At 42.1% G+C, this 18621-nt stretch overlaps 1 protein-coding gene across 7 annotated transcripts in view; it reads right to left on the reverse strand.

Annotated features, from left to right (window-relative positions):
- The window catches only part of DLEC1 (DLEC1 cilia and flagella associated protein), a 97204-nt gene extending 78831 nt beyond the window's left edge, over positions 1–18373 (reverse strand). For all 7 annotated transcript variants that reach the window (XR_009048692.1, XM_057704779.1, XM_057704780.1 and 4 more), the window contains exons 1-2: positions 17852–18373; positions 16700–16847 (exon numbers count right to left, since the gene is read on the reverse strand). Coding sequence is in view for 6 of the 7 variants with exons in the window: in XM_057704779.1 (XP_057560762.1) it covers positions 16700–16847; positions 17852–18247 (544 nt within the window). In the remaining variant the exon portion in view is untranslated. The remainder of the gene's footprint in view (positions 1–16699; positions 16848–17851) is intronic.
- Between the last annotated feature and the right edge of the window lie 248 nt (positions 18374–18621).

Raw genomic sequence — 18621 nt, forward strand, 5'->3', positions numbered from 1 at the left:
CTGAGAAGCAGGGACCAGAGGGGTGTCCAGGGAACTGGATTAAGGTCTCTACTTCTGCTACTTTTGAAATAAAAAAGAGAAACATTGCCAGCAGAAGGCTGAGAAACCAGGGCGGATAATGTCTGATTATAACTTAATATTTTATCTTGGGTAAAAGAATAAAATGAAGGTCATTGGGAAACTGTCTTGGCTGATATTTGTTTCCCAGTTCTCAATGTTTTATTCCATTTTCATTAAAAACAAATAATTACTCAATCTCCCCTGATCTCTAGCCAAAAGAATCCCACCACAGACGGACAGTATCTGACTCCAGGGACTCAGCAGGTATCAGGCAACCAATAAATCTTCCTGAGAATCTGCTACCAATAATCTCTGCCTGAATCCACAACCGAGGGAGGGGCCTGGCGGCTACACAACTCTGCTGCAGAGGAGGGTGGACAGGAGGAGCTATGGACTCTGCGCTGAGTGTTCACTGTCTAATGGGGCTGAGCCTCAGAGGGGGCAGACCTGACACGGGACAGGGCCTCACACTCAGAGCCTCCTCCTCTTGAGAGAAGAGATGAGATGGGCTTTGCCAGCAGACACAAGTTCAAATCTGGGTCCCTGCCCTTCTGAGCTGTGGGAATTTAAGGAAGTTATTTGAGTTCCTCTCTCAGCTCCTATACCTGTAAAACAGAGAGGAAACCTACCTAGCAGGGTTTTTGGAAGGATTCAGTGGAATAACATAGGCAAAGCGTCTTACCATCATCTGGCCCCCAGCAGGATCCTATAAGTGTAATGCTTTCCTAAGCCACTCTAACCTCTCTTATGCCTCCCTCCAGGCCACAGATATGCCGGGTCTCCCAACCCTAAAAGCACTGTCCCTACTTCCCTGGAAAATGATGCTTTTCAGGGAAGCAGGAGGATAGATCAAAGTCTTTGGGGGGAATAAAGGAACCAGGGCTTCTTGGAGAAATAGCAGATTCCAGGTCTGGGGCAATAAATACACAAGATGAACCTGGAACATCTGACTATTCCAGAAAGTAAGGAAGTTATCACAGACAACCAATGGTGTGTCAAAAGAGTCAACCTGAAAATACTCCAATTGGCCAAAGATGGGATAATCTGAGCATTAATAAGGATAATAAATATAACTGTAGTTATGAAACCCATGAGTTCATAATGATATTAAAAACCAACCAACCAAACCTCATTAATCATCATTGGCAGACGCTAGGGAGACCAACTCAGTATTTTAAAAGCTGGCAGAGAGGACTTCCTAGGTGGCGCAGTGGTAAAGAATCTGCCTGCGGATGCAGGGGACACGGGTTCGAGCCCTGCCCTGGGAAGAGTCCACATGCCACAGAGAAACTAAGCCCATGCGCCACAACTAATGAGCCTGTGCTCTAGAGCCCGTGAGCCACAACTACTGAGCCCATGTGCCACAACTATTGAAGCCCACGCACCTGGGGCCCGTGCTCCACAACAAGAGAAGCCACTACAATGAGGAGCCTGTGCACCACAATGAAGAGTAGCCCCTGCCCACAGCAACTAGAGAAAGCCTGTGTGCAGCAACGAAGACCCAACACAGCCAATAAATAAATAAAACAAATAAATAAATAAATTTATTAAAAAAAAAAGCTGGCAGAGAAGGGGAAAGAGTTAATTCTGCTCCTATCTTGGAGTAATCAAAGTAGTTGCTGAAGAGTTTCTCTTTATAGAAGTATTTCAATACCATTAGCATTTCATTGTAATTTATAACCCTAATGAAACAATAGATCTGGGCAAAGACTGGCAATATCATGAAAACAGAGACATCAGACATCATGTACCTCCTGAGAAGAGCACACAGCACCATCTATTAACTGGCCTTTCCCCTTCTCCCCCCAAAATTGAACATAAACCTCATGATGTCTCTACAACAAACTACTGAATTGCAAGGAATACAGGGATCATAAGAACAGGTTAAATGACACCACAATGTTGAAATCAGCAGAATCAAGACTATGGACAAGTGTATAGGAAAAATGACCCAATTTCTTTAACAAATAAATTAAGGAAGTATCACCAGAGAGGTGGCTGACTTAGAAAAGAGTTTTTAGTGAGCGCTGATGGAGCTTTGAAGAGGAAAAAAGATACTGGTCAAATCTGAGAATACCTTTCCACAAAATACTAATCAACTATAATCTGACATGGAAAATTTAATGTAGAGACACCGACCTGACCGGGTCATCAAGGCGGACGTCACCCATACCTCCTGAGGTGCTGCAGTGAGAGGAGCGCAGCAGTATCTGTGTGGTGCTGCTCTGCAGCACAAGTCTGAGTGTGGTCACGGGGAACCCTCAGAACCACCCTGCAGAGTGAAAGGCCTGTCGAGGGAGAGGATTCTGGGAAGCTGCGGAGTACAGAGCACCAGGACCCTGGCTCCCCACCGAGGCGAAAGCTGCACTGGCAGAATCAGTCTAACAGAACTATTCTGTAATTTGGCATCTACTGAAGACTTCTAACTTCCACGAAAAGGCTTGGACAGGAAGTTGCAGTGAACTTCAGCTCTTAGCACGGTAGCAGCTACCTACCCCTCACTCTCAGTCTCAGGTCTGGCAACTGTGCACGTGTTTCTGGGGCAACCTGCACGCAGTCTGTGAGAGCCTGGGTGAGCCAAAAGAACCCTGTCCTCCAAATACCTGGGATCTGAGCTGATTGCCCATGACTGCTTCTGACCACAGAGGTGGAGGCCAAGAGGCACCACCCCCATTGTGTGAAGCCCCTCCTCCTCCTGCTGAAGTGACCTCCAGGGAATTTTGTTTGTTTACTGAAGTATAATTGACTTCCTATATTAGTTTCAGGTGTACAACACAGTGCTTCAATTTTTTTTTACATCACAAAGTGATCACTATGGTACTTTGTTATAGCATCCCGGACTGAGTAAGACAGCGAGTTAACGATGGTGGGGCACTCCTGTCCAACAGGGGTCAGGAGCCAAGAGATACATGTCCCCTTTTCACTTGCCCGTGGTTAGTGGTTCTGAGATCCATTTCAAGAGGCTCCTCAGAAGGCCCTGTGGGACTGAACATGAGTCCCCTGTAGCGCCGGCCAACCGCCTGACACACCTTTCTGTCCTCTTTCTCTTCTTCCCGGTTCCACTCCCCTTGTCCTGCATACCTTCTCTCTGGATCACATTCCCAAATAAACTACCTGCATGAGAACATTCAATTCAGGCTTTGCTTTTGGGAGAAACTGGCTAAAACAACTGGTTCCAGGCTAGAATGAAGACTGTCAGGATGGGATTTTGGAGCTGGATCACTTTTTTTTTTTTTTAATAAATTTATTTATTTATTCATTATTTATCGGCTGTGTTGGGTCTTTGCTGCTGCACATGGGCCTTCTCTAGTTGCAGGGAGCAGGGGCTACTCTTCGTTATGGTGCACGGGTTCCTCATTGCCGTGGCTTCTCTAGGCACGTGGGCTTCAGTAGTTGCAGCACGTGGACTCAACAGTTGTGGCTCACAGGCTCTAAAGCACAGGCTCAATAGTTGTGGTGCACAGGCTTAGTTGCTCCGTGGCATGTGGGATCTTCCTGGAGCAGGGCTCAAACCCGTGTCCCCCACATTGGCAGGTGGATTCTTAACCACTGCACCACCAGGGAAGCCCCTGGATCACTCTTTAGTCAGGTGGCAGAAAGGACTCCACGGCTGTTAATTCCTGGCGTATGATAGCATCCAGTAACTAAGACTCTCACCTGTGGTGAACTGGGATGTGGTAAAAGGTGAAGTGCTGGCACTTGTGAGAGCTATTACCCCTGAATGGCATGGGAGCAATGGTAATTACAAGGATTGGATGGCTTTTAACTGCTTTGGAAGCCTTCAGAAAAGAAAATTATAGGCTCAGGTTACCCAACTAACAACTCAACACATATCATGAAAGCCAGAGAGCCTCTTTGGCAATGTTAGGAGATGCTCATCTAAGGTGCAGGGTAGACAGGGTCTAATTGAGGGTAGCAGAAGAGCAAAGGAGACTGCACAGCATCAACAAGTCTCCAATATCAAAGTCAGGACCCTGATGGGAAAAGAGTAAGACTCAAAGACCTGGAGTGAGACATTTGGGTGCACGAACCTGAGAATTCTGAACCTCCAGGTCCATCTGAATACTCCAGGTCAGCAGAAGCAACCCTCTCCCCCTGCAGAGATAAGCACCTCATCAAATACTTAAAGGATACAGGGATGGTAGTTTTGTCGGGATTAAGTGATGAATGCATAAGGGTTCATATACTATTCGATTCATTTGTCTGGCTCCTGCAGAAGCCAAATGGAGTAGATGATAATGGGTTACCATAAATTTAACCACATGGTAGCCCCGATCATAGCTGCCATACTGAATGTGGTATCTTTACTGGCCAGCTTCTAGCACTGATGTGTGACTGTTGGTCTGGCAAGTGTGTTCTCCATCCTCCTTGGTAAGGATGGTTAAAAGCAATTTGCCTTTATAGAAGGACGGCAGCACACAATCACTGCCTCACCACAGGAGCATGCTAACTCTCCGGCTCTCTAGCCAACAGAGTCTGCGGGGAACTCGACTGTCTTGACACTCTGCCCAACACCATGCCAGTCCACTATACTGATGACTTACTAATTGGACTTGATGATCATGAAGTGGTAAGTAGTTTAGTAAGACTAGAAGATTCAGGCTCCTGACGGTGCGGCTGTTAGCATGACTGATGCCATCTTGGGCCCTTACAGTTTATCCTCTCCTTTTGATGACCCTACCCAGGATGGTACTGTGCAGTGAATCACGTCTCTGTCATCAAGGGCTTTGTAGTTAATGTAGTTAATGCCTAATGATCATTAGGCCCAGGTCGCCACTATGCTCTGTTAGTCCCCAAACAATGAAAAATACGTCCCTGAAGTATTCTCGGTGCCTACAAGACTAGTTACCCCATTCACAAATCTCAACTTAGGAATGCACGTCCTGTTTCTAAGTACCTACCCCCGTACCCTAGGATGACTATAGAACTCTTCCCATGGCGCCTCTGCGGCATGCAGTGCAGCTGCGAATGCTTCTCGACCACGGCCCGCAGGACCCCAGTCCCATCCACTGATGATGGAGCTGCCTGCCTCGTTTTTTGGTCTCAAGATGCCTTCTTAGTTTGGTGGGAGCTTTTCATTCCCTCTGTTCTCCAGCACTGACACACTGAAGAAATTTTTAGGGATCCAATAATCTGAGGGATGTCAGAATATCTCTTCTAAAGTAAAGGACAAACAGTTGCATTTTGTATCCCCTACCACTAAGAAGAGGGACAACTGGCAGAACTCTGTAGGTTTTGGAGGCAGCCTATTCCACACATGGGAATATTGCTCCAAACCATTTATTAGGTGACCTGAAAGGCTATCAGTTTTGAGTGGGGTTCAAAGCAAGAGAGAGCTCTACGGCCCACACAGGCTATGGTTGAAGCCATCCTGCCGTTAAAGCCACATGACACAAAAAAATGCAATGAATCCAAAGTTATCTACGGTGGATCACAATATTGTAGAGAGACTCTAAAAAGACCCAATAGGAGATCTATAATACAGACTCAGGGTTCTGGAGCAAAGCCCTGCCTATTGTGAAAGAGAATGACTCATCATATGAAAAATGGGCTATAGGGCTTGAGCACAGACTCAGCACTGACTACGGGACATTGAGTGCCTATTTGTCCACACCTCTCATCTTGACTGGGTATCATCAGATCCAGCGAGTAATAAGATTGGGAGGACACAGCAGCAATCCAGTGTACAATGGGGACATGGCATATTTAGGATTAGGCCTGAGCAGATCCAAAAGACACATGCTGATTACATTAACTGGTGGTCCAGGCTGTCTATGTCCTCTGCTCCTGTGCTTTTCCCTCAACTCATATCTATGGCCTCATGGGAAAGTTTCCAAGACCAACTGACAGAAGAACAAAAACTCAGGTCTGATTTTGAACACTTCCTGGATATTTGATATTAAGGTATTATTGCTATTTTCAAGTGTAATAATAATGTCATTATTTTTCAAAAGCATTTCTTATCTTTTAGTGATACATACTAAAATATTTACAGTGAAATTATATAATGTATGCAACTTGTTTAAAATATCATGGGGGGGGGCTTCCCTGGTGGCACAGTGGCTGAGAATCCACCTGCCGATGAAGGGGACACAGGTTCAATCCCTGCCCCAGGAAGATCCCACAAGCCGAGGAGCAACTAAAGTCCGTGCACCATATCTACTGAGCCTGTGCTCTAGAGCCTGCGAGCCACAACTAGTGAGCCCATGCTCCACAACTACTGAAGCCTGCTTGCCTAGAGCCCATGCTCCGCAACAAGAAAAGCCACTGCAATGAGGAGCCCGTGCACCACAATGAACAGTAGCCCCTACTCACTGCAACTAGAGAAAGCCTGTGTGCAGCAATGAACACCCAACGCAGCCAATAAATAAATAAATTAAATACATTAAAAAAATATAATGGGGGGGATGAAGGGGACAGAAATGGCTATGGTTAAGCCTCAGTTAGGGATATATGGGAGTTCATATACTATTCTATTTACTTAGGTGCATGTTCTAAATCCACTGTAAATCAAAGTTAAAAACAGTACCTCAGTCTGGTCCAGAGATGGGTCAGCATGATACACTGGGGTTAGCTGTAAGTGGCTGCTGCTGTATCACAGTCTTATTCAGAGGTGGCCCTAAAGGACACCATGGAGGGAAATCCTTCCTGGGCTAGAGCCTTGAGCATCACACCCAGTCATTCACTTTGCGTGTCAGGAGTGGCCTGAGGTTGAGTATACATGGCGTTCTGGACAGTGGTGGTGAACGGCTTGGCTGGTTGATCAAGGGGCTGAGAGCAGCTTTGTTGCCAGCATTTTCAGGAAAGTGGCTGGTAGGGAACTTGCTTGAAGATTAATAAAGCTGGGGGACAGCTTGGCTCAACAAAGGGGCACAACATTACCTTCCTCTTTGGCTGCAGTGTTAATCGAAAGCCTCAACCCCTGCCGACTTGCAGAGAATTTAAAGAGCTGGCCCTACCCCACCTTTCATCTTTCTTTTTTCCCCCTTTGGAAGCCAGATATTAAAGACTAAGACATTCAAAAACAACTGCAGAAAATCTAAAAATAGAACTACCATATGACACAGCAATCCCACTACTGGGCATATACCCAGAGAACACCATAATGCAAAAAGACACATGCACTCCAATGTTCATTGCAGCACTATTTACAATAGCCAGGACATGGAAACAACCTAAATGTCCATCAACAGATGAATGGATAAAGAAGATGTGGTACATACATACAATGGAATATTACTCAGCTGTAAAAAGCAATGAAACTGGGACATTTTTAGAGACATGGATGGACCTAGAGACTGTCATACAGAGTGAAGTGAGTCAGAAAGAGAAAAACAAATATTGTATATTAACACATATATGTGGACTATAGAAAAATGGTACAGATCAACCAGTTTGCAAGGCAGAAATAGAGACACAGATGTAGAGAACAAACATATGGACAGCAAGTGGGGAAAGCGGGGAGGGTTGGGGGGGAATGAATTGGGAGACTGGGATACCAAATTGTACACTCTAAATATATGCAGTTTATCGTAAAAAATAAAAAAATAAAAAGTTAAACAACAACAACAACAACAACAACAACTGCAGAGTGGTTAAGAATCCGCCTGCCAATGCAGGGAACACAGGTCCAGTTCCTGGCCCAGGAAGATCCCACAGGCTGCGGAGCAACTAAGCTCATGTGCCACAACTACTGAGCCTGAGCTCTAGAGCCCACGAGCCACAACTACTGAGCCCATATGCTGCAACTACTGAAGCCCATGCACCTAGAGCCTGTGCTCCACAGCAAGAGAAGCCACCGCAATGAGAAGCCTGTGCACCACTATGAAAAGTAGCCCCCACTCGCAGCAACTAGAGAAAGCCCACACGCAGCAGCGAAGACTCAATGCAGCCAAAAATAAAATAAATATATAATAATATTAACAACAACAACAAAAACAAAAACAACTGCAGATCAAGGGAAAATGAGAACATGACCACATATTCCCAGAGAAGGGTTCAGAAAAGACCTAGAAGACCTTAAGATTACATCTCAGGCTGACCCTCAGCACAGAAAGCCTACAATAATTAAAAAACAAAAACAAAAATAATTACAAAAAAACAGCAAGCTCTGGGGAAGGGACAGAATCTGATTTCCAGAGTTATAAACTATTAGATTCAATGTCCAGTTTCTAACAACAACAAAAATCAAAAACATACAAAGAAATGAGAAAGTATGGCTCATTCAAAGAAAAAAATTAAATCAACAGAAACTGTCCTTGAAAAAGACCTTATTGCAAATATACTAGACAAAGGCTTCAGAACAACTGTCTTAAAGATGCTCACAGAACTAAAAGAACATGTGGAGAATGTCAAGAAAATGATGTACCAAAAAATGTAAATATCAATAAAGTGACAGAAAACCTATAAAGAAACTAAAAAGAAATGTTAGAGCTGAAAAGGACACTAACTGAAATGAAACATTCACCATCAAAGGGATTCAAAAGCAGATCTGAACAGGCAGAAGAGAAAATCAGTGAACTTGAAGATATAAAAATAGAAATCATCGAGTCTGTGGAACAGAAGGGAAAAAAGATTGAAGTAAAGAGAGCTTAAGGAACTTGAGGGACACTAGCAAGTGACCAACACACACTGTGGGAGTCTTAGAAGGAGAAGAGAGAAAAAGGGGCAGAGAGAACATCTGAAGAAATGATGGCTGACAACATCGCACATTTGATGAAATACATGAAAATAAACATCCAAGAAGCTCAATGAACTATAAGATGAACTCCAAGAGACTCATACTGATATATGTTATAATCAAACATTTGAAAGACAAAGAATCTTGAAAGTAGCAAGAGAGAAGTGACTTGTCACATACAAGGGATCCTCTATAAGGTTATCAGCAGATTTATCATCAGAAATGTTGGAAGCCAGAAGGCAGTGGGCCAATATATTCAAAGTGCTAAAGGGAAGAACTGTTAACCAAGAATCCTATATCCAGTAAAACTGTCCTCCAAAAAAGTGAGGGAGAAATTAAGACATTTCCTGATAAACAAAAGCTGAGGGTGTTTGTTACCACTAGCCTTGCCCTGCAATGCTCAAGGGAGTCCTGCAACATGAAATAAAAGGACACTAGACAGTAACTCCAAGACACATGGAGAAATAAAGATCTCAATAAAGGAAATACATGGACAATCATAAAAGTTTTCTACATGATTTAAGAGACTAACATACATTTAAAGGAAAAAAAAAAACTAAAGGTAAAAATAAAAGCTAGTATTATAAAAAGTTAGTATTATATTAAACTGTATTATTATAAAAGCTAGTATTATAGTAACTTTGGTTTATAACTCCCCATCTTGTTTTCTACATAATTTAAGAGACTAATGCATTAGTTGGTATTTCTGGACACACAATATATAAATGACATAATTTTGTGACATTAACAACCAAAAGGGGTGGGGATGGAGATGTAAAGAAACAAGAGTTTTGTATGTTATTGAAGTTAAGCTCGTATAAATTCAAATTAGAGTATTATGATTTTTGGTTGTTAAATGTCATCCCTATGATAACCACAAAAAAAAAAAAACAGCTATAGGATATACTCAAAAGGAAATGAGAAAGGAAATAAAACATTTCACCACAAAACTGATTAAATACAAAAGAAGACAGTAATGCAGGAGGTGAGGGATAAAAGATACAAGGCATATAGGGAAAAAATAGCAAAATGACAAAAATTCCTCCTTATCAATAATAATGACTTTAAATGCACATGGATTAAACTCTCCAGTCAAAAGAGATTGGCAGAATAGATGAAAATACACGTTCTGGACTTCCTAGGTGGCACAGTGGTTGAGAGTCCGCCGGCCAATGTGGGGGACATGGGTTCGATCCCTGCCCCAGGAAGATACCACATGCCGTGGGGTGGCTGGGCCCATGCACCACAACTATTGAGCCTGTGCTCTAGAGCCCATGAGCCACAATTTATTGAGCTCATGTGCTGCAACTACTGAAGCCAACGTGCCTAGAGCCCAAGCTCCACAACGAGATCACCATAATAAGGAACCTGCGCACCACAACGAAGAGTATCCCTGACTCGCTGCAACTAGAGAAAGCCCATGTGCAGCAACAAAGACCCAACCCAATAAATAAATAAATAAATAAATAAATAAATTTTAAAAAAGAGACTTTACAAAAAATACATGATCCAACTAGATGCTGTCTACAAGAAGCTCACTTTAGATCCAAAGACTCAAATAGATTCAAAGTGAAAAGATAAAAGATATTCCATGCAAATAGTAACCAGAAGAGAACAGAAGTGGCTATACAAATATCAGACAAAGTAGACTTTAAATCACAAAAGGTCACAAGAGGGACTTCCCTGGTGGTGCAGTGGTTAAGACTCCATGCTCCAATGCAGGGGGCCCGGGTTCAGTCCCCGGTGAGGGAACTAGATTCCACATGCATGCCACAACTAAGAGTTCACACATGCCACAACTAAAGAGCCTGTGTGCTGCAATTAAGGAGCCAGCAGGCTGAAACTAAGAAGCCCACCTGCCACAACTAAGGAGTCCACATGCTGCAACTAAGGGGTCAGTGAGCTGTAACCAAGGAGCCCACCTGCCACAACTAAGACTCAGCGCAACTAAATAAACAAATATTAAAAAAAAAAAAAAGTTTACAAGAAACAAGGAAGGACATTATACATCAATAAAATATTCAATAAGTATAAACATTTACATAGCTAATAGCAGACCATCAAAATAATGAAGCAAACAGTGACAGATCTGAAGGGATAAATAGACAGTTCTGAAATAATAGTTGGTGACTTCAATACCCATTTGTGATAATAGAGAGAACAACCAGACAAAAGATAAGTGAGGAAAAAGAAGACAACCCAACAGACCAACTAGATCTAATGGACACATATAGAACACTCGGCTGAACAAGAGCAGCATACACGTTCTTCTTGAGTGCACATGAGACATTTCCCAGACCATATGTTAGGCCATAAATTAAGTCTCAATAGACTTAAAGAGACAGATATCATACAACATATATTCTCCAACCAAAATGGGATGAACTTAGAAATCAGTAACAGAAGGAAAACTGGAAAATTCACTAAATTGCAGAAATTAAGCAACACACTTTTAAACATAGACTAAAAGAAGAAATCACAAAGAAAATTAGAAAATATTTAGAGACAAATGAAAATGAAAACACAACATACCAGAACTTATGGGACCACAGAAGTGAACTAAGGGGGAATTTTATAGCTATAAACATTTCCATAAAACAAGAAAGATCTTAGATCAATAACCTCACTTTAGGACTTAAGGAACTAGAAAAATAACAAACTAAACCTCCAGCTACCAGAAAGAAGGAAGGAAATAATAAAGGTAAGAGCACAGATTAACAAAGTAGAGAACAGAAAAACAATAGAGAAAATCAATGAACCCAAAAGTTGGTTCTTTGAAAAGATCAACAAAATTGACAAACCTTCAACTAGATCCACTAATAAAAAAGAGAGAAGACTCAAAAGACTAAAATCAGAGATGAAAGTGGGGATATTACTACTGATTCTACAGAAATAAAAAGGATTATAAGTGAATACCAGGAACAATTGCACACTAACGCACTGGCTAACCTAGATAAAATGGACAAATTCCTAGAAACACTAAGCCTACCAAGGCTAAATCATGAAAAAACAGAAAATCTGAGTTGACTTATAACTAGTAAAGGGACTGAATCAACAGTAAAACAAAAATTTCCCAACAAAGAAGAGCCCTGAACCCAATGGCTTCACTGGTGAGTTCAACCAAATATTTAAAGAATACCAATCCTCAAAATTTTCACAAAAAACTGAAGAGGGAACACTTATCTCATTCAAGAGGTCAGCATTACCCTGACACAAAGCCAGACAAAGACACTACAAGAAAAGAGAACTAAAATCCTCACGAAATACTAGCAAATTGAATTCAGCAGCATATTGAAAGGATAGTTCACTATGACCAAGTGAGATCTATTCCTATAACGCAAGGATGGTTCAATGTACAAAAATTGATGTAATACACCACATTAACAGAATGAAGGGGGGGGGTGGGGAATCACATGACCATCTCAACTAATGCAGAAAAATTTCTGAAAAAATGCAGTACCCTTTCATGATTAAAAAACACTGAAAAACTAGAATAAAAGGAAACTCTTTCAACATAATGAAAATCATAGATGAAAAACCACAGCAAACATCATACTCAGTGGTGAAAGACTTAAAGCTTTTTCCTCTAAGATCAGGAACAAGGCAAGAATGCATGCTTTCACCATTTCTAGTCAACACAGTACTGGAAGTTTTAATCAGAGCAATTAGGCAAGAAAAAGAAATAAAAGGTATCCAAACTGGAATGGAAGAAGTAAAATTATTACTGTTTGTGGATGATATAATCTTACATATAGAAAATCCTAAGGATTTCACACACAAAAAATCCTGTTAGAACTAAAAAGTGAATTCAGCAAAGCGGGACATAAAGACAACACACAAAAATCAGATGCATTTCTATACACTAAACATGAACAATCTGAAAACAATCCCACTTATAATAGCATCAAAAAGAATAAAATACTTGAGAGTTAACCAAGGAGATCAAACACTTGTATGATAAAAAGTACAAAGCATTGCTGAAAAAAATGAAAGACATAAATAAATGAAAACACATTCCACGTTCATGGATTAGAAGACTTATTATCGTTAAAATGTCAATACTACCCAAATCAATATACATATTCAATGAAATCTCTATCAAAATCCCAATGATGTTTTTTGTTACAGAAATAGTAAAACCTATTCTAAAATTCATTATGGAATCTCAAAGAACACCCAACAGCCAAAATAATCTTGAAAAAGAACAAAACTAGAGGATTCACAATTCCTGATTTCAAAGCTTATAAGAAAGCTACAGTAATAAGAACAATGTGGTACTGGCATAAAGATGGACATAGAGATCAATGGAACAGAATAGAAAGCCCACAAATAAACCCTCCTACATATGGTCAAGTAACTTTTCACAATGGTGTCAAGACCATTCAATAGGAAAAGGACAGTTTTTCAACAAGCAATGCTAGGAAAATTGGATATCTTCATGCAAAAGAATGAAGTTGGACCCTCTTGTAACACAATATACAAAAATTAACTCAAAATTAACCAAAGACCTAAATGCAAGACCTAAAACAGTAAAACTCTTAGGAGAAAACACAGGGCCAAAACATTGTATTTGGCAATGATTTCTTGGATATGACATCAAAAGCAGAGGCAACAAAAACAGACAAATTGGACCTCATGAAAATTAAAAATTGTGCATCAAAAGACACCACCAAGAGAGTAAAAATGCAACCCACAGAACGAGAGAAAATATTTGCAAATCATAACCTGACAAGGGATTAATAATCAGGATATATAGAGAATTCCTAAAACGCAACAACAACAAAACAATCCATTAAAAATGGGCATGAATGACCCCATTTACCACCACAACAAAAAGAATAAAATACCTAGGAATAAACCTACCTAAGGAAGCAAAAGAACTATACTCAGAAAACTATTAGATACTAAGGAAAGAAATAAAAGATGACACAAACAGATGGAGAGATGTACCATGTTCTTGTATTGGAAGAATCAACATTGCGAAAATGACTATACTACCCAAAGCAATCTACAGATTCAATGCAATCCCTATCAAATTATCAGTGGCATTTTTCACAGAATTAGAACAAAAAATTTTACAATTTGTATGGAAACACAAAAGACCATGAATAGCCAACGTAATCTTGAGAAAGAAACATGGAGCTGGAGAAATAAGGCTCCCTGACCTCAGACTATATTCCAAAGCTGCAGTCATCACAACAGCATGGTACTGGCAAAAAAAGAAATACAGATCAATGGAACAGCACAGAAAATCCAGAGATAAATTCATGCACCTATGGTCACCTAATCTATGACAAAGGAGGCAAGAATATACAATGGAAAAAAGTCTCTTCAGTAAGTGGTTCTGGGAAAACTGGACAGCTACGTGTAAAAGAATGAAATTAGAACATACCGTAACACCATACACAAAAATAAACTCAAAATGGATTAAAGACCTAAATATAAGGCCAGAAACTATAAAACTCTCAGAGGAAAACACAGAACACTCTGTGACATAAATTGCAGCAAGATCTTTTTCAATCCACCTCCTAGAGTAATGAAAATAAAAACAAAAAGAAACAAATGGGACCCAGTTAAACTTAAAAGCTTTTGCACAGCAAAGGAAACCATGAACAAAATGAAAAGACAACCCTCAGAATGGGAGAAAATATTTACAAGTGAAGTAACCAACAAGGGATTAATCTCCAAAATATACAAATGGCTCATGCAGCTCAATATCAAAAAAAAAAAAAAAAAAAAAATGGGTGGAAGATCTAAACAGACATTTCTCCAAAGAAAACATAGAGATGGTTAAAAAGCACATGAAATGGTGCTCAACATAACTAACTATTAGAGAAGTGCACATCAAAACTATAATGAGGTGTTGCCTCATACTGGTCAGAATGGCCATCATCAAAAAATCTACAAACAATAAATTATGGAGAGAGTGTAGAGAAAAGGGAACCCTCCTACACTGTTGGTGTGAATGTAAACTGGTACAGCCACTATGGAGAACAGTATGGAGATTCCTTAAAAAACTAAAAACAGAGCTACCATATGACCCAGCAATCCCACTCCTGGGCGTATACCCAGAGAACACCATGATTCGAAAAGATATGTGCACCCCAGTGTTCACTGCAGCACTATTTACAATAGTCAGGACATGGAAGCAACCTAAATGTTCATTAACAGGAATGAATAAAGAAGATGTGGTAAGTAGATACAATGAACGGAATATTACTTAGCCATGAAAAGGACAAAATAATGCCATTTGCAGCAATATGGATATACCTAGAGATTGTCATACGGAGTGAAGTAAGTCACACAGAGAAAGACAAGTATCATGCAATATCGCTTATTTGTGGAATCTCAAAAAAAGACTACAAACTTACCTAAAAATATAGAGAGTTACAGATGTAGAAAATAAACTTATGGTTACCAGGGGGTAAGGGGTGGTGGTAAGGGATAAACTGGGAGATTGCGATTGACAGATACACACTACTATATATAAAATAGATAATGAGGACCTACTGTATAGCACAGGGAACTCTACTCAACACTTTGTAATGGCCTGTATGGGAAAAGAATCTACAAAAGAGTGAATACATGTATCAATATATGTATAACAGATTCATTTTGCTGTACACCTGAAACTAACACAACAGTGTAAATCAACTATAGTCCAATACAATTTTTTTAAATGGGCTTGAATAGACATTTCTCCAAAGAAGATACACAAATGGCAAATAAGCATATGAAAAGACACTCAACATCACTAATAATCAGGGAAATGCAAATCAAAACCATAGTGAGCTATCACCTCACACCTGTCGGGATGGCTACACTCAAAAAATAAAAAACACACACCAAAAAACCCAGGAAATAGTGTCGGTGAGGATGTAGAGAAATGGGAATCCTCGAGCACTGTTGGTGGGAATGTAAAAATGGAGAACAGTATGGTGGTTCCTCAAAAAATTAAAAATAGAACTACTATATGATCTAGCAAGTCCACTTCTGGGTATAAACCCAAAGAATTGAAAGCAGGGTCTCAAAAAGAGATTTGAACAACCACGTTCAGAGCAGCACTATTCAGAACAGCTAACACCTGGAAGCAACCCAAGAGTTCATCACCTAATGGGTAAGTAAAATGTGGTACCTACATATAATGGAATATTATTCAGCCTATAAAGGAAGGAAATTCTGATACCTGCTACAACATCGATGAACCTTGAGGACACTATGCTAAGTGAAATAAGCCAGTTGCAAAAAGACAAATATTGCATGATTTCACTTACATAAGGTACTTTGAGTAGTCAAAATTATAGAGACAGAAAGTAGAATGGGGGTTGTCAAGAGCTGGAGTGAGGCGGGTAATGGGAAATTGTTTCATGGGCATAGAGTTTCAGTTTTACGAGATGAAAAGAGTTATGGAGATAGCTGGTGACAATGTTTGCACAAGATCATGAATGTATTTAACACCACTGAGCTGTATGCTTAAAAATGGTTAAGAGGGTAAATTTTATGTTATGTGTATTTTACCACAATGTTTAAAAATTGGGGGAAAATCCAATGGTCAAGAACACGAAAGACAGGAAGAGTTCAAGGAATTGTGCTAAATGAAAATTCTCAAAATGAGACATGACAATGACATGCAACATGACTTCCTGGACAGGATCCTAGGCCAAAGAGGAGAAAGGGACACTGTGGGACAGCAGGTGAAATCTGCATGCCATCTATGAAGTGGAGGTTAACACAGCATCAATGCTGATTTCCTGGCTTAGGGGGTTGTGTGCTGATTATACAGGTGAGTGTCCCTGTTCTGGAGACACACACACTGGAGTCTTTTGTGGTAATGAAACAACATATCTGCGACTCTCCAAAGGTTCAGAACAAGACTAGAGGGGTCATGAAGCCAATACAGTAATATATTAACAACTGGGCAGTCATGGTGAAAGGCGCTGAGGAGCTCAACATACATACCTGGAGGCATCTTGACGAATGGCTCAAGGACCTGTGCTTTGGCCTGGTGCATGGCCCGCTCCTCCGCAAGGGCCCGTGCACGGGCCTGAATGATATGTCTCTCCAACATTTCAACCTCATCCAGCCGCTGCTTATAGAGCTCCCGAATCTGGCAGGTGGGTGATCAGATGCACAGAAATATGGTGAGATCACACAGCTTAACTGAATCCTACCCCACCATCAGGGCTTCCTGTGAAGCACAGAAGAGTCGCAGAACTGCATAGGCCATCTGGTCTAACCAGACAGATTTGAACTCTGAGACCCACAGAGGGAAATGGCTTAAAAGCTTTCATAGTAAAGTCAGTTACAGAGTCAAGTCTCAAACCTCGTCTCCTGACTACCGGCTTCACAGTAAAGAGAGCGGCGCTCTAAACTCTGAAATACCAAATACTGAGTTAACATGCCACCTCTGGTAGACAAAGGGTGTGTCACCCAGAGCCCCCTTCAAGGAAGCACTTACTACCTAGCTGCAGGGAGCGCAGTGAGCTGAGCGCCTCCAGCTGTCAGCCCCTTCAGAGTTGATCTCAGCTGCTTGAAAGCACTCAGCTGAGGCTCTTTTAAGGGAGTCGTGGGCAGTATGTCCAGCAGTCAGCCACAGCTGAGAGGACTCAAGTCAGCTGCTTTCCTCCTTCTACAGATAAAGCAGAGCGGCTCTTCCAGAGACTGGGCATGCTTCCTAAAATCCGGGCATGGATGCCTCAGTTAAGACTGTGTTTTGTGACCCAAAGGCAGGCACCCCAAAGCGGACGCGACTTTATCACCTCCAGGGAACAACTATTCAGCTTTCAGCCTCCGTCGTTTCATTTATATATATGCAATACATAATGTGTGTATAATGCGTAGACAGGTGCTACAAATGCCGTATGTGCGTAGAATGTGTGTATTTGCCTAAGCCCGTGTGTAGTGTCCTCCCACTAGCATGTCGGATATACGGCGGCATGGACTTAGTCGGCTCTTTCCCAGCTGCATCCCCAGTGCCTGGAACAGTGCCTGACACCCGACAGGGGCTGACTCTTGTCGAGCGGCTGGGTCGCGCCCTAGGCCCCCCGCACGGCCCCAGACGCGATGCCGCCGCGCCCCCGATGAGCGCGCGGGACGCCAGCGCCGTGTTACCTGCTGCAGCTGGTCCACGAACTCCTCGTGCCGCGCATCCTCGCTGCCGCGGCTCTTGATCAAACTCGAGCTCACCTCCTCACCGATCACCTCGGCGGTATACAAGTTGCGAAAGACGCCGGTGAGCAAGTACGAGATGTCTTGGGTGCGCAGCGAGGTGGGGCGAAGGCGCAGCTGGTTCGGCTCCGGGAGCGGCCGGAGCGTGAGCGGCGCGACGCGGCGGGGCCGACCCCCGAAGCCGTGGTGGAAGGACTCGGAGTAGGCGAGGGAGGACAGCCTGGTGGACTGGCTGGGGCTGCGGCTCCGGGCCAGACGCGGGGATGGCGTCCATGTTGCCCCCGCGAATGCGTAGGACCCAGACTCTGCGGACTGCAGCCGCCGCTTTCCAGTCTCCATGGCAACTGAGACGCCGCTAACTCCCAGCCGCGCTTCCACTTCCGGCCTTCCCCTTCCGCTTTGCGTCTGTTGGAGGATGCCGTCAAGTCGTCATCCTCATCAACGTTCGCACAGCAGTATCGCCTTTACTAAGATGAGCTTACTGTGAGGCCCAATAGAGAAAGAGCTAATTGGCACAGCCAGGCCCGTCTGATTGCAAAAGCTTCTTCCCATTTACTTTCATCTGCCCATTCTGTAATTTGTTCAGCACTTATTAATTGGTTTATTTAATACTTATTGTGTAAAGATTCCGTTTCAGGTCTGTGCTAGGAGCTGGGGATAACCAAAGGAAGATGCAGCTTCCGCCCATGCGGAGCTCACAATCGTGTGTGTGT

This window comes from Hippopotamus amphibius, chromosome 13, assembly GCF_030028045.1.
Source record: "Hippopotamus amphibius kiboko isolate mHipAmp2 chromosome 13, mHipAmp2.hap2, whole genome shotgun sequence".
NCBI lineage: Eukaryota > Metazoa > Chordata > Mammalia > Artiodactyla > Hippopotamidae > Hippopotamus > Hippopotamus amphibius.